The 24,647-nt window shown below is 46.2% G+C and overlaps 1 protein-coding gene across 3 annotated transcripts in view; it reads right to left on the bottom strand.

Moving 5' to 3' along the window:
- TBCD (tubulin folding cofactor D) overlaps positions 1-24,647 on the bottom strand; it is a 2,218,561-nt gene that overhangs the window by 288,415 nt on the left and 1,905,499 nt on the right. For all 3 annotated transcript variants that reach the window (XM_086930600.1, XM_086930601.1, XM_086930602.1), the window contains one exon: positions 19,644-19,727. In XM_086930600.1, coding sequence (XP_086786726.1) covers positions 19,644-19,727 — 84 coding nt within the window. The remainder of the gene's footprint in view (positions 1-19,643; positions 19,728-24,647) is intronic.

Below are 24,647 nucleotides of genomic sequence, written 5' to 3'. Positions count from 1 at the left end.
AAAGCGAAGCACCTCAGGGAAAAACAGCCCAGCGGAAGGCTTGACATCAGCCCAAGAAAAACAGAAGGCCGAATCTCAGGGCCAAGTCTGTGTAACAAGTCCAGCAAAAACACACACACACACACACAGGCAAAAAGAGCCGACCAGCAGCCAACAATGCCAAAGTCTCACAAAGGAGGACCCAATGACCAGCAAATACCGCCTACAGCAAGGGCATCCAAAAGGCCCAAACCCAGCTCAGTTCAGCAGTCACTGAGGAGGGGAAGGAGGAGGAGAATAAGGCGGAGGAGGAGGAGTAGGAGGAGGAGGACGGACCCCGCCAAGAACCTCTGGATGGCAGAGTCATCCGGAGCATGAAACAACAGGCTGCCTTCAAACGGAAGATCAATAAGCCGCTCCCGAATATTCTCAGGGAACACACCGTCCCTAAGCCAAGCCAAGGAGCGAGTGCTCAATGGGTGGTAAGATCTCCCTCCCACCAGAGCCCTGGTTAAGAAGCTCCAAGAGATGGTCCCTCGGAAAATGAGCAATCGGGTCCCCCATGCGCAGAATGCCCACAGCTGTGGACACCGTGTGCACGAAGGCCGCATCTGCCTCTGTAGGTCCCTGCGGAGAAGAAATCAGCTCCTCCGTGGGCGACGGCTGTAGACTAAGATGGCCGTCCAAGTAGCCAAGCAGACGGGCAAGCGCCAGACGTGAAAGCCAGAAGACACCGAAGAATGGGGTATCTGCCGCTCCTCTGACGAGCACCTCAGCCTCAGAAAGGGCGGGGAGCCACCCTTCGACGCCGGGGAAAAAGACACCACGTGACGGACAATCTCCAGGCGAAGAGGACACCAAGATACAGTCAACCTCCAGAGAAAAAGGAAGCATCCGAAGACAAATCCGCTGCATGACTTCTACATGGAGCCGTGGAGTCCGCACCCTGAGGTGGGACGCCTGCACCATCCAGTGCCGAAGAAGAGGCCGGATAGTGCTCCTCCAAGTCACACCGCATCGGGTACCGGAGCGGGCCAGAGCCTTAGAGGCCAAAGGGTGGCGCCGGAACAGCGCCGACTCGACCTCCGACGAGGCAGCCGCCTGCGTGGAGGGGCGAGAGGGACCGGAGGAGTGACCCGAAGTCCTCCACCAGCCTCGGCCCATAATGTAGTGGAGGCGGTTCGGCAACTCAGGTGGAGGTGCCAAAGATGACTCAACCTCCCACTCGCCCTCCGACGAGGCAGCCGCCTGCGAGGAGGAACGAGAAAGGCCCGGAGGGGGACGGAGAGTCCCCACTCCACCAAGGCCCAGGGCGAGACGAGGAGAGGTCACCGACCCTTGTGGTGCTGCCCGAAGCAGACACTGGCGCCTTGACTTCATCAGCTCAGCCTTAGATGAGGCCTTCGCCTGCCCAGAGGGCCGAGCGGGGCTCGGGGATGCGACCCGAGCCCTGACGACCTCCTGCGATACCACAGGGAATCCTGCAGCAGTTTGCAGCAAGGCAGAGGCATTGTGGCGCGAAAGAGGGACCCCAGAGGGGCCGCACCCCAACAGCACCACATCTCCAAACATGAATCCGAACTAGTAGGTGCCAGGGCCGAAGCCGCTGGCGGCGCCGCGGAGGGCCCCCGCGAAGCGAGGGAGCCATCAGCGCCCCAGGAGGGGGAAGGAGGAGGAGACGCCAGCGAGGCCCGCAAAGCCGCCGCGTATTTCTTCATCTGGACTCTCGATGCCCCCTCACCGGGAAACGATGGTTAGGATGATACATGGGGCCGCATCACTCACGGAGAGCCGACGCCCCTGGAAGGCAGAAGACCAGCTCCCGGGGACAAACTGCAACACTTACCCACCGGGGAGCGACACTCTCGCGACATCGGAGTAGGACGTCGACCACGACCACGGCTGTTTCTGAAGCCGTCTGCTGAAGCTGATCAAGGAGAGGAGGTCGACCTGGAGAGACACGCTGAAAGAAGTTTCATGCAGCGCTCCCGTCGCGACTTCGGCTTCAACTGCTGACAAGCCTCACAATCAGTGGTGCCATGACCCCCCCTCAAACACCACATACAATTGAGATGAGGGTCTGTCGCCAACATAAGACGCCCACACGACGTGCAAGTTTTGAAGCCCTAAAGCATTCGCACACTGTTCCCCCAGATAAAAAACAATTGGTGAAGAAAAAAGGGCCACAAACAGGCCCACAGCAAGACTGGATCCGCGTTGCATGCGGAACAGGAAAAAACTGACGTAGGCGCGGCAGGGCAGGGCTTATGTGACCTCGCTGAAGTCACGTGCACAGACGACACCTGGACGGAGTCCCGTTATGTTGCCCTGCCCCCAGCGCGCAGGGATGCTGTGGCAAAAAGTTTCTGGATCCAGTCTCACGCCTGGGGATAATTCTACGTGAAGGAATCTGCAGCTAGTAGTCTCTATCAGATGGGTATAATAAAAAGAGAGTGACCCTTAAACCCGCAATGGAACTGGGTAAATCAATAAAATAAACAAAAAATGTTCAGCGGTGTGATACTGTATGGTACTCAAACTAGCAAGAGAACTATCTTCCTTTCGTTCTCTATCACTCAATCTCTATTCAAAAACACATTCACACTCCCAGGACCTTATTTATACTCCCCACCTGGTCAGAGGTGGAACCAAAAAGAAAACATATATTTCTACAATGTACAAAATTTAACCTGGCAATGTTAATTGCATTTACACTCATATTTATTAAAACCACCTTCCTCAGGACAAGATTAAAAACGCAGTATATTCTGTAAATAGAAATTAAAAATACATAATCACTAATATATTCTGATACATGTTACATCGTTATTAACATCGTTATTAACATCAGCATTCACTTTAACCCGCCTTATTTACATTGTCAGAGTTAAATACCCTGTGTTCCTTTTGAGTCAAGCCTCTTAACACCAAGATACTGTGTTTTTAATCTTGTCCTGAGGAAGGTGATGCATAAACGGCCAGACCCACCGAAACGCTTCGACATAAAAAAAAACTCTGTTTTTTTTTTAGATTGGACATACATATAAGATTGTGGTTTTAAATGTATTGTGGAAAATTGTGTCTTGATTGTGAGTTATCAATGTTGGATTATGTAAGACATAGGGACTCCACATTGACTTTGTATGAGCTAAAGAAAATTGAACACTGGTTTTAATAAATAATAGTGTAAAGGCAATTAACATTGTCAGGTTAAATTTTGTACATTATAGAAATATATGTTTTCTTTTTGGTTCTCCTCTGACCAGGCGGGGAATATAAATAAGGCCCTTGGAGTGTGAGAGTTTTGTTGAATAGAGGTTGAGTGATAGAGAACGAGAGGAAGATAGCTCTCTTGATAGTTTGAGTACCATACAGTATCACACCGGGGGAACATTCTTTGTTTATTTTGTCTGTATCGGATGACCACTGACGCACACTCATGTTATCACCATGTCCACAGGATCGGGCTTACTGTAACTGCCGACAAGGGTAGCTGCACATAGTCATTGAATTGAGGTGCCACAGTGCACAAGTGTCACCACGACCTGACTTATGACTAACTATGGGTCTTTCCATACATCAATATGCGCTCTTGGGCCGGGTCATCCATTTTTATTATATTTAGGTACTATTGTGGACACTTTTCACCACGTACGGAGGATTGCACTTATCGCTTAGGAGAAATGAACACGGTAAACATCCTTGATGTAGTACTTATTAATACTCCGGCATCGGGCACACCTCTATTGTAGTATCCATGTACACGTCTGATTCAGCCTGTTTTTCACGTCTCATTCTATTGAGATTGCATGGACAATTACCACACAACTGTATTTTAAATTCATTATGTTACATCGCACACAACTCGATACGTGCGTGCCAGCATTACCATCATTGTATCATCACTGAGGTTATTACCGAGACAGAAGTATGCTTTCTACGCACCGGTATTTGCTCCCAGCTATGGCGGAATAAAGATAGAAAAAATCTGCCCTTCCTTTCTTCTTTTTTATATAAAATTCAGTATTGGTCTATTCTCTTCAGGGTAAGATATGCATGCTTTCCTTCGTTAACACCATTTTGTCGGGCATCATTACGACATCCTGCAAACCAGTAAACACGGGAATCCAGCAGGCAGCACTGCAATCCCAGAAAACAGATGCGACCTGCAGCTATCACTAGTATGGTCTGCCATGACGTCCGGTTTGGCAGTGCCAGACCCTACAAGCGGAGACGGACTTGTGTGGATCTCTTTGACTGTTTCACCGCGTAGCTGACGCACACGGTCTTGCTGGTTATTCTTAAATGAGTCATCCTTACTCATAACACCAGTAAGAGCGCTCGGGCCGTAACAGCAGTTTGTACTGGTAGTCCACTTTTTTATCCCTTAGATCCTGGATTTCTTCGTTTTTTTCATATTCTTTTAGAAACAACTTAATTCTACACGGACTGTCGTGTCATTTCATGACTACAGATGCAGCAATTAAATTCAAGCACACAGACTGTCCTGTAATTTCATTACTACAGATGCAGTAATCATTTTCAAACACGCCCTAAGATGGTCCGTCCTTTCCCTCACTAGGGTAAATCCATTTACTAAATGGTTTTTACACCAACTTCTAATGTTGTTTTGAAATGAGTCCTCATTACTCCCCATGTCTCTTATTTTCGCTAGTGCAAGGCTGGGTCCCATGTAAGTACCCTTCCATTACTTTCACTTCCTTGTGGTGCATTATTGTCACTTTGACAGCGCATTCCTTTTCTCAGGGACCGACCAATCTTCTATTAGTATATCCGTACAGCCTTTTTGTTTTGTTTTGTTTTTCCGGACCCCAACACTGATTTACTCCCTTATCATTTTTTAGGTGTCCTTGCATTGCTAGGTCCTGAAGAGACCCTTTATTGTTGACGGGGACGAAACGTCGCTGACAAAACCAAAAGCGAACTATTTACCAGTCTCTATTACTATATGAGAAGGCAGTGATCATTTCATACCATTGTGATGGTCAACTTTGTAACTTTGGAAACCATTTCTTTATGTCACAGAATGTCACTTATTGTTATGTAGGTTCCATGTTCACTGGCGACACTATGCACCTTTTTTGCAAATTATTGTGATGATTTATGTATATAAACTTTTTGAACTTACAAGTATCCCGTGGTATATGGTCTTATATCTCTTTCAGACATCCACTTTACCCCTGCCTATTGCCATTGTGCATACCAGTATTGCTTTTTGATTACATTTGTCCACAGGAACCACTGTTTCTGCTTATACACCCTTACTCCAGATGAACAGTTCAACATTTCAATCCGTCTGATAGGGTCTAATTCAAGGGAACATACCATTTATGATAAAAGCAGTCTTCTGGACACAATTATATGATGACTATGGCATCATCTTAGTGGAAGAAGACTGGCTTTTAGCCTTCATTAGGGTACCACCCGGGGGAAGAAGTCATAAGGATAGTCTTCTCTCCTATTGCACCTGAGCATGTCAGGGACATTCATGCAAGTGAATGGGCCGTGAAACAAGCTTCTGCCTTATATAGAATCAAGCAGGGTGGGGCAAATACTGTAGTCCACATGCTATTCCTCTACATTGTGAACCGCAAGCACAATACCCTTTGAAGCCAGAAGAAAAACATGGTATTAAAGCAATATTAGATCAACTGCAGTATCAAGGCATCATAGCGCCTTGCCTCTCACCAATGATCACGCCCCTTGTTCCTGTCTCTAAACCAGACGGTTCCTATAGAACAGTCTTAGACTATGGAAATTTGAATTTTCACACCCGCACATAGGCTGTACAAAATACACACATAACAGTTTAAATGACAAACCTGATATGGAAAAAAATTAAAACAAACCTGGATACTTCCATTAGGTTTTTCAGTCACAACATAGCGCCCGAGAGCAAGTATCTAACTGCTTTCAGATTCAATGGAGTGCAGTTTTCATTCTGATGTTTGCCCATGGGCTATAAGAACAGCCCTGGCTTGTACTCGGCACGTATCATGGAAAACTTACAACCCAATTCCGAGGTATTGTCATACACTGATAATATCTATCTATCTAATGATTATTTAATTCTACCACTGACTCAGGTAGAGTAGTGACCATATTAACTTTACATGGTGACAAAATACATTTAAAAAATTGAAGATTACCTATCCGACGGTGACCTTCCAAGGATATGAGTTATCCAGCGAGGGCTAGGGTCTAGCTCCTGACTTCCTTCAGAAGTGTCTACCGTGCAACAATCAGACACACTGAAAAAGTTGCCATCCCTGTTGGGATTGCTTAAGTTTGGATGTACTTATTTGCCTCACTAAGCAGAGAGAGTATGACCCGATTTCGTCCACCTACAACGAAGGAGAGAATTTTCATATTGCTTACAAGTCAGAATTCTATTCCCTGGCAGAGGCGCATTTTGCTTCCATTGAAAAAACCCTGACTGCTGTACAAACAGCCATTTTAAAAGGGATCCCTTTGGAGCTGGGAAATCATATCAAAAGTGTTTCTTCTGTACCAACACTAGAGCGGCCACAAAGGCAAGCATTTTTAATGCTCGTGCCCACACCCGTGATGGATGCAGTAGGCCTCTTCTTTGAGTGCAGTGGATGTAAGGTTTCAGTATAAAAACCCTCCCTTTGTACACCAGCTTTTCTCCAATATGAACAGGACATTGTTCCGACTCCAGACACTCTACCTATTGACCTATTGAGTCTTACCAGAGCATCATTTAAACAGATGACTTCGTCCAACCTGCGTAATAATGAAATATAAATACTCTCCAGTCTGCGCAGCAGTACAAGGTGTAGTGAAGGATGGTGAATTAATTCTACAACATGCAGAATTACATGTCCTGTTACTTGCACTACAGAAGACTGACTCGTAAGCTCTCACACTTATTGTATTTGACTCAGCCTTCTATGTGCAAGGATACAATGTCGATTAGCAGTATTGTCGACTAAATGGATTCAGGAATTCAAAGGGAAAACCTATAAAGAATATACAGCTTTGGGGAAAGTTAACGGTCTTACACGAAAAGCTTCCATTAGTCTATGTGGGATGCATTTTGGACCATCAGAGTATTGGCATTCACACTAAAGGAAACTGTGCAGCAGACTTACTGGGAAAGGCTGCCATCCAGACTGCCCAAGTAGCAGTCCCAACCTGATCTCAAATAAAGATCGAGACAAATATTTTAACAACTGTAAATTCGACCAGTGAAACTGGGAAATCTCCTGCATGTTTTCCTTCCAAATACTTTTATATCCTTAATGGAGATAACATTCCTGTAGTTGGGAAACGGAATAATACCTAATAGTTTACCTTGATTAGATTTAATAAAAGAAGCACTTGAACGGTTGGCTTCTGCACATTCAGTAATAAATTGTCGAGGGGACTCGGGGGATCTGGACTCAGGGACTCTTGTTGATGCTACTTTCCTGCTGGCACAGGTTCGGGACGAGGTCGGTCCCTCTAACTTCCCTCAGAGGCCTCAGAGTCCGGAGGCGTGACAACTGCCTCAGGGAGCCTATCCGATGGAACGGGTGTATTGATAAAGGAAGCGTCCGGAATGGGAAGCGCGCCTGTGACAGAGTGGAAAGACGTGCTCGGAGAGGAGAAGACGCCGTGGAAGAAGCAAGCCGAAGACCGCCCGACTACCGGCGAATCCGAGGTCCCACTGAAGGCCTCGAATCCGGAGAGACGACCAAAGGACTTCTGCACCTCGCCACGTCCCGCCACACTCCAGGAGGAGGGTGGCTAGAACAGGTACGGCAACGTATACTGAGATCTGCAAAGCCACGGGGAGGGAATGGGTAGGTCTGTGGGAGGACACAGTCTCTCTCTCTCTCTTCTGGTAGTCTCTCTCTTAGTAGGATCGGTGTATCCCTCACACTTCCCGCCCCCATATAGATGGACTCCGACAACGTCCACTGACCTGTGGTCTGTTTTTTTTCTTTCTTTCTTTTTACAACCGTCTTGGACCTGGACTTCAATTGGAGTGCCGATTTGGACCCCAGCCCTCCTGAGTTACTCTGGAACCGGTGCACGTGGAAGGATATCCTTTAACCAGACATGTTGCTTTACTTTGTGACTCTGTATAATAAACTCTATCCGCATATTATAGAACGTCTGAGAGCCTTTTTTTTTGGGCGCCTAACCTCCTCGCCCCCTTACCTTGGGTCACAACATAAATGTAACTCAGCAATGCTACTGGTGGCTTAGTTTATATAAACAGACTAGGGCCTATGTTAGACAGTATGACGTTTGTCAACAAATAAGACCCTCCACTGTAAAAAGACCCTTACCAACTCCCCTCATGATTTCAAACATCCCCTTCCGGTTGAATCATTTGGACCACATCAGTCTCTCCATTCAGCTACCCTATATTGGTGGCTACTGATATATGTTCTTGATTCCTATGGGTTTGACCACAGAGAAATAGAAGCACTTCAGCAGTTGTAAAAAATTAGCAGTGCCTAGTGCCAACGAGGGTAGTTCATTCATTTCATTCAGATCACGGTCCTGCGTTCTCCTCTAGGGCCTATAGGGATGCAATGTCTGCTCTGGGAATTTTTTTGCAATTTAGCAACCTGTATCGAATGGCGTTGCAGAGGGCCAATGGCATGATTAAACAAGCTTTGACTGCTGGGGTACTACCTTCAGGACATAGTTTGCATCATAATCTGTATAGAGTTCAGAAACTATTAAATAACTTGCCTAGGAGAACGCACTCCATATGAGGTTCTCTATCCTAACCAATGTACGTGTCTGGCTTAGATAATGCTAGGAAGATGGCGGATGAAGATAAATTTGACCTGGTGAAACTTTTGAATGTTTTTACAGAGTATGGAAGAAGTCAGAGACAAGATGTCTAACCAACCATCTGTTGCCACCACCTGGGAAAAGAAGGATATCGCTGCTGCTGACAAATGGGTTTCAAAGGTTGGGGACCTAGTTCGGGAGAAAATCAACAACAAGCAAACTTTTGAACCATCTTACAGACCGCCCATGACTGTTCTTAGGGTAAAAGACAACGAAACTGTTATACTTCCTCGTCTGCCTGGCTCAAAGAGAAACAGACAGATGCCTATTGATCATGTCAAAAAGCATTATTCAGCCAGTCCTCTACAGTGGACATCCACAGGTAACCAAGAAGGACTCAAAGTAGTGCCTCCCAGCTTTCCCCGACCATGAATACCATACCCTGTGAACAAAGCTGTAACATACCTAGCTCAAATTCCTATCTGGGAATAACTGTGCTTAACTCTTTACGTCGAACATTGAGTGTAGCTAACACAGCGGGTGCGGCCAATATGACATTGGTTACTGTCAAACACAATTCCATTGCTTACTATGTAGATCCACCTGACACGGTCATTTGAATTGGTACCCGTTCGAGAGCCCAGAGACCCAGGATATTGAAAAAGACTCTGGATATTTCACTGGAGACTTATCAACCCCTTATACAGTCACACAATGCAAGAGACTGCTTTGTGATTATTAGTGATTTTGTGGCAAGTATTTGATTCCTCCATGATCTTATGCCTGTATCATTTTAGGAACTTTTTTTCTCATCATGAGCTGGTTAATGATTCTATTGCTACTGAATGGACACTACATCCCTACAAAAACAATTGCCTTGCATCTGGTTCGTGAAATATAGCCACATTTCTCATCCCACAGAGTCCGACGAGGGCTCTATCCTGCGAACATTACACCGAATCCTGTGCCCAAGGGCATAGCATGGGTAAAAGGTTCCATATCAGACTATGAGGACTACTGAGACATTGCAAATGCCTTATGTTTATAAATGTTTCAATGAATGATGTTATAATAACCGGTTCTATTTCTGATGATAGGGACATTGAGACTGTTAAAAGTATAATGTCTGATTTTCAGGCACATACTACTTTGAATAATGAAGATCCTTATTTGAATTCAGTGAATTAGAAACAAATGTATTGTTATCACACTATGCACACTATTTCATAAAGAGGACTAATCAACCTAGAGAAATTCACAATTAAACACAATGGGAATACTGTGAGGCTTTGCTTCCGGAAAGCCATCCTAACTTCTTAAAGAAACAGCCTTATTTTTTAGAGGGCTGTGAAATCACATCCTTCAGTCTTCTATTTTACACAGAAGCCATAGCAGTTTCCAAAAACCTTAACCAACAAACTGATTTACTTCACTGCATTTAGCTAAAATTTGGCTATTGAAGGATATGAGTATTGGAAAGCAAATGACGATGAAAAATGGATTTGTTGAACCAAATTTTGGCAGATCCAAGGCAAAGTAGCCTTATTTCGAGCCTGTATAAATGCTACCTGTCTGGGATTTGGAACAATTAAGAACTTAAAGAAACGGTCTATTCTATTAGTCAGCCTGACCGTGTTCAGTAATTGTCAATGTCAAACTAATATGTCTGAATTAGACATTAATGATATGATACAGAAAGGAATCTAGAATTCAACGCATTTTGCTCTTAAATGTTTGGCCTTATGATTTTGAAACATGCATGAAGAGTTTCCAACACTCCGGGGTCTAAAATGAATAGCCCTGATCCAAGGTATAATACACAAACACCTGTATTCGTTACCACATATAGTGTAGGTAAGCTCTGCAAACAATGGCTGGAACACTCTAGTCTTCCAGCTGTGAAAGAACACTTTTCCTCCATTAATGAAAATATATTTTTTTCTGATTTTATTCTGGGACCACATCCTAAAAGAAATAAAAGGTTCCTTGCCACCAGGACGTACGCCTTTTATAATTAATCAAATAAATATTCAGAGAAAGAAGCTGCAAAATAAATGATGTTTTTAAAGTTCTTGATAATGAAATGTACACACTTTCCAAAAGAGTGCACTCATTAAATCAAATGTTGTCATCAGCCTTAGACCTTCTAAAAGGAGATCTGAATTTATTACAACATAGGAACGCTCAATTAGGAGCAATTGGACACTACAGACACTTAGATTAGGTTTCGCGCCTTCGCAACTTCTCAATGAAACAGCCCAGTTTGAACCATTTAACTTGACGCTCATGCCAAAACAAATGGCTTAAAAACTTATCATACCCACACTGCAGGAATTAGAAGTGAATCTTGATTGGTGGGTGGAGGAGTTGGGCTCTAGGGCTTTGGGTTGTCCTCGAACATTTGAGAAAATATGGAGCCCATGGGGCGGTGGAGGATGGGCACTAATGGTGATGGATGTTAGGAGGGCGAGCGGGGGGCGCATTTTAAGGTCCCAAGGCAGGAGGGGGTGACGGGCCAGTTAGCAGGATCCTTGAACGGGCTGGAGCAATAATCTCCCTACAAGGGAACTGTGCTTGTGCCGGACTCAGATTGCGGGAGAGAGTTCCTGGTGACATATGCAGTTGGAGAATGGTGGTGGCCAGCTGCCTGGTCTAAGTTCGAGTTGGGCGTGGGGTTTGACTTGTTAGGTGCATTGAGTTAGGTGTGGGCTGGTTAATAGGCAAAATGTTCCACTGTTCTTTGTGGTGTGATAATAATGTATGATCTAATACTTGTGGAAGCGGCCAGTAAAGAGATCTTTAAAAAAAAAAAAACAATGGCCAAAAAAGTGACACTCCGTTACCTGGCTCACACCCTGTATTATTTCATTGCCCATTACAATCTTTTATTTTCACAACTGTCAGAAATATAAATCTTTGTTTCCTTCTTCCCATGTCTGTTTACATAAAAATGTGTTTATCAGTGCCTGTAAAGATTCCCTTGGACACTCCCTTCTGACACTGTATCATTGAACATAAGGTGTAACACTTTGATGCCAGGGGTAAGCCATGTTTTATCTGTTTTCCCCATTGCATTCAGTCCCACACATCATGAACGTTTGAATAACGGCTCTCATTTACTTTTAACAAATGTTACTCGCTGTTGGTAGAAACCCGACCAGCAATACCTGATCACAGTTTCAGAAACAATACAGTGTTGAGACAGGTCCTTGTATCCTCTGCCTAGAAATATCATTAGGAACATCATTTGGCCTAGTAGAAGCATGAAATCTATGCGTTTTGGTGGTCTGAACAAACTGTCAGTTCTGTTACAAAAAGATTTCCCTTTGACTTCAGAAATTCTGAGGCTGTTAAATACGCAGTACCCAACATATGTTGCTAATATCGTACAATCAATATTTAAGGAGGACCCCCTAGTGTTTTTTTCGATATGGAAGCTGTCAATCAACCTCTGCATGAGCCCCAGAAACAATTCAGAGCAATGCATCTGTCCCTTCTACAAGATGCAATCTCCGACAGAGCAATATCACCAGTGGTACTTTTGGATACAGCTCTTGACTCGCTGTTATCTTTCGAGCCTCCTAAAGAGGAGCCGTACCAAGATAAGCAACCAATTACTGGTCCTTCAAATACACCAACTATTGACTGTGAACATGCTCTGTATGGTTTTCGTAAAGATGACACATATGCTAGTTGTACGTCTGCAGATGTTGACATGTCCTCTGACAGGGAATGAACTAAATAAGTAAGTCGACCAACAACAAGAATTCAGCAAATATACCACAAAAGCCTGAAGGAACCATATTCTTTTTATGAGACTCGTTTTAAGTTTTTGTGTTTTATTTTTACTGCGTATTTTAATTTAGCCTATTCATGTCTTCACTGATATCTTTGAATCGCCAACACGTATTAAAACATTCTAGATGATAATAATAATTTGAAACAACACAAGGAATCACAGACATGACTTCGTGTATTGGGCCAGGGTGGAGGAGCCTGCCAGCGCCACTAGACTGCTTTGAAGGGCACATTTGGTGCGCTCCGTGCATACTCCAGTTGGAACTAGTTCAGAAACTGGACAAATGACACGGATCCTCCCACTCTCCTGCCCCTCCTGTGAGGGGGACCCCTGAATCATCCCAATCCTTTCCTTAGGGTACTTAGGAGCTTTCCTGTGGGTGGTTCCTTAGATTCCTCTTGGGACAATATTCAGATCCAACACCACTTCATCTTCAACCGTCTGGGCACTTTGGACTTCGCTTTGAGAACTGAGACTGCAACTGGGAAGACTCCATATGCTCCTGGTCTCGTTGTCCTGCCAGTCTTCTGCGTCGTCTGTGTCTGTGCTCCATACAGATTCTTCTACAGGCTTGTGGACATCGAAGACCCCCGCAGAAATCTCCCTTGAAGTGAAGGAGTCACTTCCCTGCATCTACAGGCACCGCAATTAAGCTGACAGGTCTGCTGTTACTGAGCTCCCACAGACTACGAAAGGTTTAGCAACAAAGGTGGTGGTTCTGCAACTCCTTCAAGGCCTGCACTGTCTTCACAGCAAGTTTGAAGACAGTATTCCTCGTTGGAACTGCTGGAGCAGTACCCTGTTGTTGGACTTGGCCTTTTCCCCCCAAATTTTTCGCTTTTGACCCCCTTATCTAGGATGTCTCCCCCATGGGATTAAACCTGTATAGGCCATGAGTGGTGTGAGACACCTTGTTGAAAATGTAATGACATGTAATAATGTGAGCACTTGTAAATTTCCCCATTTTAGAACTGCACCTGACTGAAATGTATTGTATTTAAAATGGATGCCATGGCCATGGGTTTTGCCACTGGACTGCCATAGGTCAGCGGTCTAGATAATATTACCCAGCTACCCCTAGCTTTTGGAGGGAAAGCCTGGCACCCCGGGTGCTCACCCACTCCCCTTGAGCCAGTTTAGGCCAGCGTTACCAACATTCTAGAAGGTTCTGGCACTGCCTGGGAGGAGGGTATAAGTAAGGGGGAAGTACCACCAGAGAGTCAGTCAGCGCTGGGACAAGGAAGAGAGGGGACCTGCTGTGAGGTGCTACTGCCACATAGGCCTGTGAGCTGGGCCCTGCACCCCTATAAATGCCCCCTCTGCTGTCCCCATGGGCCCCTGACAAGGGAGGGCCCCTATCCAGGTCACTGACGCTATTTGACCGGGTACCACGCCAGCGCTGTGTGAAGAAGCGCCCAGGAGGTGAAGATTGTGCCCCCAAAAGAACTGCTGCGGGCTGAGGTGCTGTGAGGCCCTGTGAAAGCGCTGGGCCCTGGGACTGTTGTGGCCCCCTAGGGCTGGAAAGCCTGCCTGTCGAGCGCTATAATTGCGAAGCGCTGAGAAAGAGTTAATTTCCTGCCCCCTCTGCGTGGCCTGAGGAAGGAGCTGAGGAGAATCACGCTGGAGGAGCCTACCCTTGTTTCGGCACGCTGTCCGCCATATAATTAATTAATTAAGAAGGGAGCCTACCCCTTATTGCCGCCGATATCACCGCCGCAGCCCGAGGAGTGTTGGCGCTGCCTTGCGCTGGTTGTAAATAGGCGAAATCACCGCGGCGGCCCGGCACTGCCGAGGGGACCCCCACCGCTGTGGGCATCGTCGCGGCGGCCCCCGGTACCAGGAGAGGGCCACCGAAGTGAAGGAAGGGCCACGCTCGGCCCTGAGGCCGCCGACTCCCGCATCACGTGACGGGGGCCAGGCCGCGTCATCGGCCCGCCCCCGCCAACGCTGCTCACGGATTGGCCTGCGCGGCCGTGACCTTTGAAGCCCGCGCAGGGATTGGCTGTCGGCCGGGAAGGCCAGGAAAAGCCGAATCGAAGCCCCGGGTCCCCGTGAGGTAGGAGGGGGACCCGGGTGAAGCGCCGGAGCGGGGCCCCCGTGGTCGAGGGGGAGCCCCGAAGCAAGAGCGACCAGAGCGGGTGCCCACCCCGCCGGTGAGTGCCCCCGCGCTGGAGGGAGGAGCCGACGCGAAGCCCTGGGTCCCTGTGAAGGAGGGGGACCCAGGTGAAGGGTTGGTGCGGGGCCCCCGTGACTGAGAGGGAGCCCCGATTACTAACGACCGGAGCGGGAGGCCACCCCGCCGGTCTGTGCCCGGGTGAGGACGGAGAGCCGCCCACCAGGCTGCCCCGCCTGCAGGGCTCTGTGTGAAGGGGGAGCCCTGCCATCGGAGGAGGAGGGGGCCTCGAGGCACACTGTCGGTGCCTGGCCCCTCCGCAGTGGAAGTCTGGCTACCAGGATGGTGTTGCTGCCTGCGGGGCTCCCGTATAGAGGAGAGTGCCCAGCACGTTCCCTGCACCAGCAGTGAGGGAGAAGAGCCCCGGAATAGCCCGGTGAGTGGGGCCTCAGCTGTGTAGTGGTTGGGGGGCTGGATTCGGGGCACAGGGTCGGTGCCCGCCCCAAGGACCGGACTAACTATCCAGGTGCCCCGTCTGGCAGTGGGCACCTGCAACGTTGGGCCCCAGTAGACTGTGCAAGTTGTAGAGGGCCCTATATCTAGCCCATAGGGTCACCCAAGGAATTTTGGAGGCCTAGAGGGCGACTGTTAACTTTGGTGCCTTGGGGACTAGTCAGGTGTGTCCCGCCCCATGATATCTGTGTAGGCCTGTTACTCCCTCTGCATGGGTACGCCCGAGGTTCTTAGGTCTGGAAGTTCATGCCCACGATGGGTGGTGACTTTGCCAAAGGAGTGCTTAGTCCTGGCCTGATAAAGATTTACGGTTGAGAAAATGTTCTACATCTGATGAAATGCTTTACCTTGACCGAAATGTTATTTCCTCATGTGAGTCACTGCATATTCCTGCTAAAGGAAGCGTTTTAACCTGGCATAAGTAGTTTTATTCCGGCCTGGTATTTTCCGGTTACCTGTAAAGGTGCGATGCGCTTCTGCGCCTAGTGTTCCTTGTAGGCGGATTATCCTGCTAAGGTGTGTGTCGAAGGTTAAATGCATTTAGGCTGTTGTGATATACCCACAGGGATGATGGAGTAGACCGGGTGGTCCCCTTTATTGCAGGTGTGCCCAGAGACTGGCCTGACATGCTGTTCCAGGCCCCTAGTTATGTCCCCTGTTAAGGAGTAACCCTAGTTGAATCCTTACAGGTGTTCCTGGTCTATGAGGGGGGCCCCTACCGGATATTAATATATTAATGTATTAATGTATGTTCTGCCTAATGTTGGTCAATAGGTTGGCCTGATGTGTTATTCCAGGCCCTTGGTTATGTACCAGGTTAATGGGCCAGACGGGCTGATTTATTACAGGTGTTCCTGTCTATGATGTGCCGTGATGCCCTAATGTTTTTCCCTTGCAGGGAAGGGTTGGCGTTATTGTGCATGATGTATTTCTATGCTAATGTAAAATTTTGCAATTACAGCCTACCCTTAAGGATGAGGGTCTGAGTTGGCCCGCCAGATTGGCCCCAGATCTAACATCATTTTGATCCCATCCTTTTTCTTCCTTTCAGCATGGACTACTTCCTATGTAAATAATTCCCCCCTTTATTCACTTGGCTCTGGCGCCAATTGGCGTCCTGTTGTGACACTACTGTTTTGCATTCTTTTGCCTTGCAGGTTGGAAACACTACTAAACTACGTATCTTTTTTCCAACTCAAACTGGGGTCCTGCCTCTTTTGTGGTGTGCCTGGTGTGTTGACTGTGGGTACTGCGTGAGTGCTTCACATGTCCTCGAAGTTTGGCCTGCCCGCTTGATGCCATGCTACCCCTTTGGAGATTTGGGTAACCCCCATTTCTTACACCTGTGCACTGTGTCAACTTGCGGTTGCCAAGGCTTGTTGACTCTCTTCACCAGAGATCTTCGGGCTCCAAGAAGCTGCAGTCTCAAGCATCTCTTACAACCAAGATCTTCGACTGCACTGAGGGCCTTCATCCGTTCGTTGACTGCTCGAGGTCCTCTAGTGACCCCTGTGGCTTTGTCAAATGGGTACTTCTTGAGTGTCTTCCTTGGCTCCAGTGAGCTACCCTGTCCGCTTGGGGTCTGCTATGATGTACCTGCTCGTGGTGAGGCAGCTGAACCTTGCTGGTCCCGGCACTGCACCTTTTTTCCGCATACTATGTGTGTTGTCATTGCCAAGGCTTGTTGGTGCTCCTGCCAGACATTGATCCCCAGGCTCTTGAATGGATCCTGGGCTTCCACAACGTTGTCTGGTCCACACAGCTGCAGCTCCAAGGGCACTGTCAACTCTCCTGCAACTCCGACATCAGTGGGCATTCATCTCCTGTGCCTCCTGGTCACTCCTGACTGGCATAGGCTCTGTCTCCTCTGCTTGCAGGTACCTATCATCTTGAAGTCTCCTTTGGGTTCCACCGGACACTTTCACCTTCTTCACTGGAGTTCTCCATTGTGGTCTACGGCAGTTTCAGATGTCACTTCGCACCTATGCCCCCGGCTTCCCTGGTGTAGGTATCTTGGTTCCTGGGGAATCCACGGTGTTATGTTCCATATAGGCCCCCCAATATAGGCTCAGGTAGCACCCTAACCTCTCAACTATATTTCCCCTGCCATTACACTACATAACGGTTCTTGGGACTGACCTTTTACCTACTTGTGGTACTGCTAACAGGGAGTGGGGTTTTCCCTGAAAACTAGCCTCATTCATTATGCATGAGGATTCTTGGAAACTCAGTAGGACTACCATCTCCTACATAATAACTATGTATAAGGGTCATTCCTTCGGTCATCCTAAGTCCAACATGACACAGCAAGGTAGATCCCCTGAGAGTACCACTTTGGTTATTTAAACACTATATTTTTGCTGAAGCAGAGAGAGGAGAAAAAGGACTTCCATGCTGACACACTGACGCAAGACGCTGAGGTTTCTGCACACAGACACTTCAGCTTGCAGTAGTCGGACATCACTAGCGGGGTGTCCATCTCGAGACCAAGACAGGGTCCCACAGTCTCTCACTTCAGGGAATGGAGTCGACTTTATCCTAAAGGGATTCTTAGCTCTACACTTACATACATCCTAGGTACACTTAGGTACATCTAATTAGGGTCGCATCATAGGTGTACGCATTATTACTGTCATGTATTTATATACCTGCCTGTATTCGTTGTTTTTAGCACTATGGTAGAAATCTACCATCCTTTTACTCTGTTGGTGCTTATAATCATTTATATCGGTTTCTGTATTATGGTTGTTTTAGCACACCTATTTTTCACTAAAATTACGCTGGTTCAATATATGCTTATTGAAAACGTCCCCACCATTTATTCTGTGTATCTCTATGAGGTAAAGTGAGCACGAGTGACTGAGCAAAAAGTATTGCAGTGTTTCAAACAATCCCTGATGGGACAGAGTTGTCATGTCCAATGGTTGCCAAGAACTATTCTCTCCTTGGTAAAAAGGGTTTCTAGTGGCACTGTGAGCTAGCTGGTATACAGGCAAACATACCCGGTGGGGGTTTCTGGACAACAAACCCACAGTCTATGTTGTCGAAATGCGCAGATCCTATATAGATTTGTAGGAACTACACGACAACGGGTGACTCTCCAACCTTCCATCTTCCACTGGTTTTTTTCAGGGTCCTCTGGAAAAGGTAGTTCTTCTTAAAAAGTGCAATTGCAACTTACCCTTTGACTTGTATTGAGCATGCGGTCGTGTTCCCACTCAGCACACAGCCTCAGTTGGGTTCCTGGTTACTTACCTTGTGTGGTTCCTTGGGTCCCTGGCTCTTCTACATCTTCTGGGCCCAGTCTCGACTTAGGTCATGGTTTGCATTCCACTTTATTAGTATATGGTTTGGTCTCCCCCTTGAGACCACGGTGTATTTGTGCTCCTTACATGTTCTGTTATTAAAGTATTGTGTGTATTGTGAATATATCTCCAGGTAGGAGATGTTGTAATGTGTTAGTGAGTGTTTATAATAAATACATATTTTTATAACTACATTGTGTGGTTCTTTTTCACTTAACCTACACAATATGATTTGCACTGGTAAAACAAGCTGATTTACTCTCCTTCTGGACTAAGCCTGAAGGCTGCTCTCCGCAGTTACCACTATGAGAGCTTTCTAAGACCACTAAAATCCCCACCAGGGTTGTCTGGATTAGTGCAGGGTGTTACACTTACATAAGTGACCACCATATACTAAGCCAGCCTCCTACAATCCCCAAGCATAACGCGCCAGTTCCAAGCCAACTAAAGTCTACTTTTCGATTGCTTACAACATCACCTCAACACAGAGATACCACAGATTACTTGAAGAGGTCAACTGGCCCCAACCTACCACCAAATTACGTATCCTATTCCTAATCATCTGTCCTGTGACCTTAATAAGGATCTGAAAGCTTTTCTGCTGGATCTTTCATACCATCAGCTTTGTCTGAGATAAGACATGCAAATATGAGCAGGTCAATTTCTGGTTAACCCAATCCCGCTTTTTGGAGACTGAGGGATTTGAAGAGTGAAGGGAGCAAAGATAGCCTGCCCTTTAGCAAACAAAGTATGAACAGGTGAACATCTCCATTACTGCCATTGTTTAGTTACCCATTTTAAAAAAGAAATTCGATTTTTCTGACACTGTTACAGAGCCGAGTCACAGGCTGAGCCACACCAGATTATGTCATACAATATAAGTATTGGAGGAGAAGTGATGCTCTCAAACGACAAGAATAAGCAAATTGAGAAAAAGGAAAATGGTCCTGCTGGAAAAAAGAAACGGAGGGGTAGCAACTTCTAAATCAACTGTGATTTCAGAGGAGGCTCAAAAAGCAGTGCAACGTTTGCTAACAAATAGAACCACAGAACTAAACATAAATGTGGAACTGCTACAGTTAATTTATTTGTACAATGACATTCATGCACATTAATGGCGATGGCATATGTGACTAATACAATGTTATGTACTTACATGTCAGGATCGATGAGTTCTGGTTGGTTCTGCACTAATAAAAGAGTGATCTCCATTAGACTGGTCATTGCAGCTTCTCTGACCCTTAAAATAAAATACAAAATATGTTAAAGAAAATTGAGAAGCTCAATTAAGTAATCTGCCTACAATTTAATGTGATACAGTCATTTCACCTGCGTTTACAAGCCTACATTTTAAAGTTATACACTAATGTCATCTGTGCAGAGCTGATCCCTAACCTCAACATAGATCTCCACCCTGTCAAAGATTTTAGTATGGTCTGGAAGGTGTTCAGCCCTCAAACTGATTTCTTGGGGCATGATTGCTAGAGAGATCCATCTTAAGATAATCTGTTTCATCCTGATTCAATGTCAGTAAGAAAAGCTTAAAACCTTTAAACATGTTGCACCAGTGCACCAAAGTTGGTTCTACAGTTACAGTAGGAATAGGTTCAATACATAGAAAAACAGAGAATGAGGATGGGGAAACAAGTGGAGGAATGAGAAGGGATGTGGGAGATAGTACAGCAAGTGTGTCTAAATTAGAGGAGTAGATATTATTGCAATAAGAAAGGCAAAGTTAGCTAGCTGTACTTTCTCATCAAAGTAGCCCTGATCGTCTCCTTTCCCTTATCCTGGATACCTCCTAATTCAACCACCCTTCCAAGTGTTGACCTTAGGGAATATCTGCTTCTCATAGGGCCTTCGTCTCTGGTGCAATATCTCCTCTATTTAGTGTCCTAGTCTGGGATGTGTTATTTACAATACCCCTCTCTGCCTCTCTCTCTATCCTACATAAATTGTCTGGGAAAAAACTCAATACTCCGAGATAAGATCTTCGGATCTGCAGCGTAGCTTGGGAAAAGTTGAACCATAGTTGTTGCGCCAGGGTGGGAACTATATGGCTTCCGTATATCATGTGACACCACTTACAGCTTCGATACAACGCCAGTGCTCCGTAACAGCGACATGAGCGCTTTGATGTTTCCGGATTCAGTTTGATACCTGGAAATATTCAACAGGTGAGGAATCTGAGGATAGAAATATCCTTCAGAAACCTCAAAATCATCTACTGAATATTCATGATCCCAGGAGAGATGGGGAAAGGCATTAATGGTTCTAGTGTGCAGCGCCACCCTTTTTAAGGGTCAGTTTCTGCATTGAAGAGAGGTGAAACTCTTAGGCATTACTGGCTTTTTCCATCTATGCACCCAGGATCTGGAACAACATCCCAGTATCCATCAGGAACCTCCTAATGCATTCCGATTTAGGAAAGAGTAGAAGACTCACCTCTTTATAGAACACTATATCACAATGCATTAACCATCTAAAACGCAGCTTCCACTCCTTACTTGTTGACTGTATGCTTATCTGTGACAATGTGCAGAACTCCATTGCCTTTTGGGCAGGTTTGCGCCATAAAACTACCAAACACATATATAAAAAAACAGGTTCTAAAGGATAGTTTGCTGAAGGTATTCTATGACTAATGCCAGAGCATCTGTGTTCACTAACCAGTAATTAAAACTTAGAAAAACATGGATTCACAACCTTCACAGTGAAACTGTCACAACCACAGGTACTTCCTTAAAGATGCATGGGGAATTCATCTGCCCAAATGTCAGAATAGCAAACTGATATTTCTGTGATCCCACCGTAAACCTCAGGTAGTGTCTGTGGGCATGCAGGATTGACAGATGAAACCAGACGTTTTAGAGCTGCACGGATGCCAAACTGTCTCCTACATTCAGGTCCATTAAGAGCTTGATCAGGGATAGTATCTTGAACTTATCTTGCTGAATGAACATTTTGAAAAGGTGAAGATGCAGGATGAGTTTCAGATCTCAGTCATTCTAGTGGACCAAGAAGTAAAAGCAATAATATACAATGCCTCTCTCTTCCATTGACATAATTTCTATGGTCCCTTTGTTCAGCAAAGCAAGGGCACCCACCTGCAACATTCAGGAGTATGCCAGAGAGCACATTCTGGCAGAAGCAGAAGACCCTCCCAGTAAAAGGAGATGATGTTTTGATGAACAAGTTACTTACCTTTGGTAACACTCTTTCTGGTGGATATAACCACAGATTTTTCACCTTCGATTCTCCTCCAACCTAGACTTGAAAAGTTTGTTTGTAGTAGTGCTCCCCTAGCTGCTCAGTTGTGTCGTTCAACTCTGCATAACCTCCATAAAGCCAAAAGTGACGGAGCAGAGTTTTTGCAAGCTGATGTCAAGGTCTTTTATTTTTCCACGTCCTCAGATACAGAGTGTGAACAATTGTTGGATACAGAGTGCCCAGTGCTAACTTGTGGTATTTCTACATGTTAAAAAGAGGCCACTTCACAGAATGGAGAGGCGCGGGTGTAGTGAGGAATCTGCGGTTAGACAGAGTATCCACCAGCAATAGCATGCTTAACCTTAGAATCAAAGCGGGACATCACCAAGGTGGTTCTGTGGAATGGATTCAGACCAAAAAGTCTTGAAGAACTGAGCAAGCGAAGTGTTCTTCCCATTGGACCTGGCTGTCAAAGCATTAATCCTTCATCAATGTATGCACCAATGCCCACATCGCTGCCTGGAAGATGTCAAAGGTACCCCTTGAGCCAACGCAGTGGTAGCTGCCTTGGCCGTGGTAGAATGGGTTCTCGGACCCTTGGGGGCTGCTTCTTAGCCAGTGCATAGCAGGTGTTAATCCAGAGGACTAACCAACTTGACAAAGTTCTCTTCTGCACAGCCTTCCCTTTCTTTGCTCTAGAGAACCCCCAAAAAATCTGATTGTCCACTCTGTGATCCTTGGTGCGATCTATGTAAAAGCTTGCAGCCGTTGTAGGCCTCAACCAATGAAGTAAAGAAAGCTGGTAGATTGATGGATTGTCCAACACGCAAAGAAATTACAATTTTAGGTAAGAAGGCCGCACAAGTCCTCAGCATTAATTTGTCTGGGGAAAAAGGAAGTGTAGGGCTGTTGCACTGACAATGCCTGTAGTTCACTCGTGCGTCAAACTGACGCATTCAAGAGAAAACATGTGTGTCAAGCCTTTGTTAAATCTCATCACAACCGGTGATTTAAGCAAGGATGTGAAAAAGTCAAAAGTGCTAAGAAATAACCTTTAAAAGGTCCCACTGCAGGCCTTCCAGGGGTAAAGACAAAACAAATAAAATGACATCCGACAGCTTTGCCTCTTAGTGGTCTGCAGTCCGGGCTCTGCACCAAGTCATACATTTGTCCCAGCTCCCAGTTTAAATAGATTTAGTGCAAGGGCTCCTAGCACGAGATTGGCATCCATCACCTCAGTCAGCAAATCGAATTAAGTCAATTGCAGTTGCTTAATCAACATGCATGTCAGTGTAAGATTCATAGATTTGGGTGGAGGGCACCCGCAGCTGTGGCGGTCTCACAAGAGGACACACGCTCATGCTCAGGATTTCCTGGTACCACATTTTTTGGGTCTAATATAGGGCCACCAGGATGACTTGGGCCTGATCATCCTAGATTTTCTTACAAACTCTGGGCAAGAGAGGAAGTGGCAGGAGTGTATATAGTAGTTCTTTGTTCCATTCCAGCTGGAATGCGTCTACTAACAAATGTTCTTGTGTAAATTCTAACATGCCAAATTGTTGACACTGCATTCTCAAAAGAGGCAAAAATATTTAGACAGGGTTCCACCCACTGCCGGAAGAAGCCCTGCACCACCTCAGAATCTAAGCATCACATGTGATCCGCAAAGAAAAACCATGCTACGGTAGACCATTTTGGAGTGAAAGGACCCTGTCAAGTGATTGGTGACCATAAAGATGCCCTGGAACTCCAGCCACTTCCAGAGAAGCAAAGCTTCCTGGCACAGGACCCAAGACCCCACTCTGTCCTTCTAATTACAGCACCGCCATTGTCTGAGAGAACCTGCACCAGCCTCACCGTAAAGGCAGACAAATGACCCGCAGCTCCAGTAGACTGATGTTGAGCTGGCCCTCCAATAGAAACTAGAGTCCTCAAACTGAGCAGTGATGAATTTGTCACCACTGGACGCTCCAAGTGGAGTAGTAAAATTGGCCTGCCATTGGACAAATTGTAGTCGGTCAGCCATCACTGCAGATCTCGTGCTGCTTCCGCCAAGATTTCGATAGTGTCAGAAAGGCAGCCTCAATCTTATACTCACTCAGACTTCAAGTTCCACTGAGGTGCTTGCATGTTCCACCTAATGTGTTTCATGCACATGACCAAGAAGCCTTAAAGCCACTCTCACCTGAATGTCTAGTACCAGCTGGTATGGAGGGAAAGCCCTTAACTCCATTTGATTCAGGATAGCCCTAATAAATGGAAGTTACTAACAGTGATCAGGTGGGCTTTCAGCTTGTTTATGGTGAGACCCAGTAATGTCAAAAGGTCTGCCAGTCAGTCATCGAGGTACAGAAATGCACAGCCTCCAAAGATTTGCAGCTAGCAGCATCATCACTTTCACCATCAACCAAAAGATGCTAGTGAAGCCGAAAAGAAGAACAGCAAACTGAAAATGTTCCTGGAACGCCATGAACTGCAGACAATCTTGGTGGAACTAAAGGTGGGGAGGAAAGAAAACATGATAGATTGCCAACCCGGAAGGAAGTGCTGTATCCCCCCTCCCACTGGCTGGGTGTGCATCAGTGGAGGCATACTAAAGTAATGTTGGTGGTTGCTGTAGAATGGGCGCAGCATTTTAAATACTGGTCCCTTGCTGTCCTGCACAATGCCTGCCAGATCCTTGTTGACAGCCCTGAAAATACTATGCTCTCTGTTGTATCACTGGTTGGGAAGGCTATCTCTGTCTATACATCAGCCCTCTGAAGCAGCCCCTAAATTTCCAAACCTCGTAGGGGAATTGTTACGCAGGGGCAAACATCCACGAAGGATGCGCTGCAGCTTTACTGTCTTTAAAGTGTTCCAAAGCGGAGTCTTCCTTCTCACCAAAAAAGCAGAACCCATCAAAGAGCATGCCCATCAGTGATGCCTGTACATTGACTTAGAACCC

Source organism: Lissotriton vulgaris, chromosome 7, assembly GCF_964263255.1.
Source record: "Lissotriton vulgaris chromosome 7, aLisVul1.2, whole genome shotgun sequence".
Classification (NCBI taxonomy): Eukaryota; Metazoa; Chordata; class Amphibia; order Caudata; family Salamandridae; genus Lissotriton; species Lissotriton vulgaris.
Note: the sequence above shows the minus strand (reverse complement) of the source record. Positions and strands in the feature narration are given on the sequence as shown.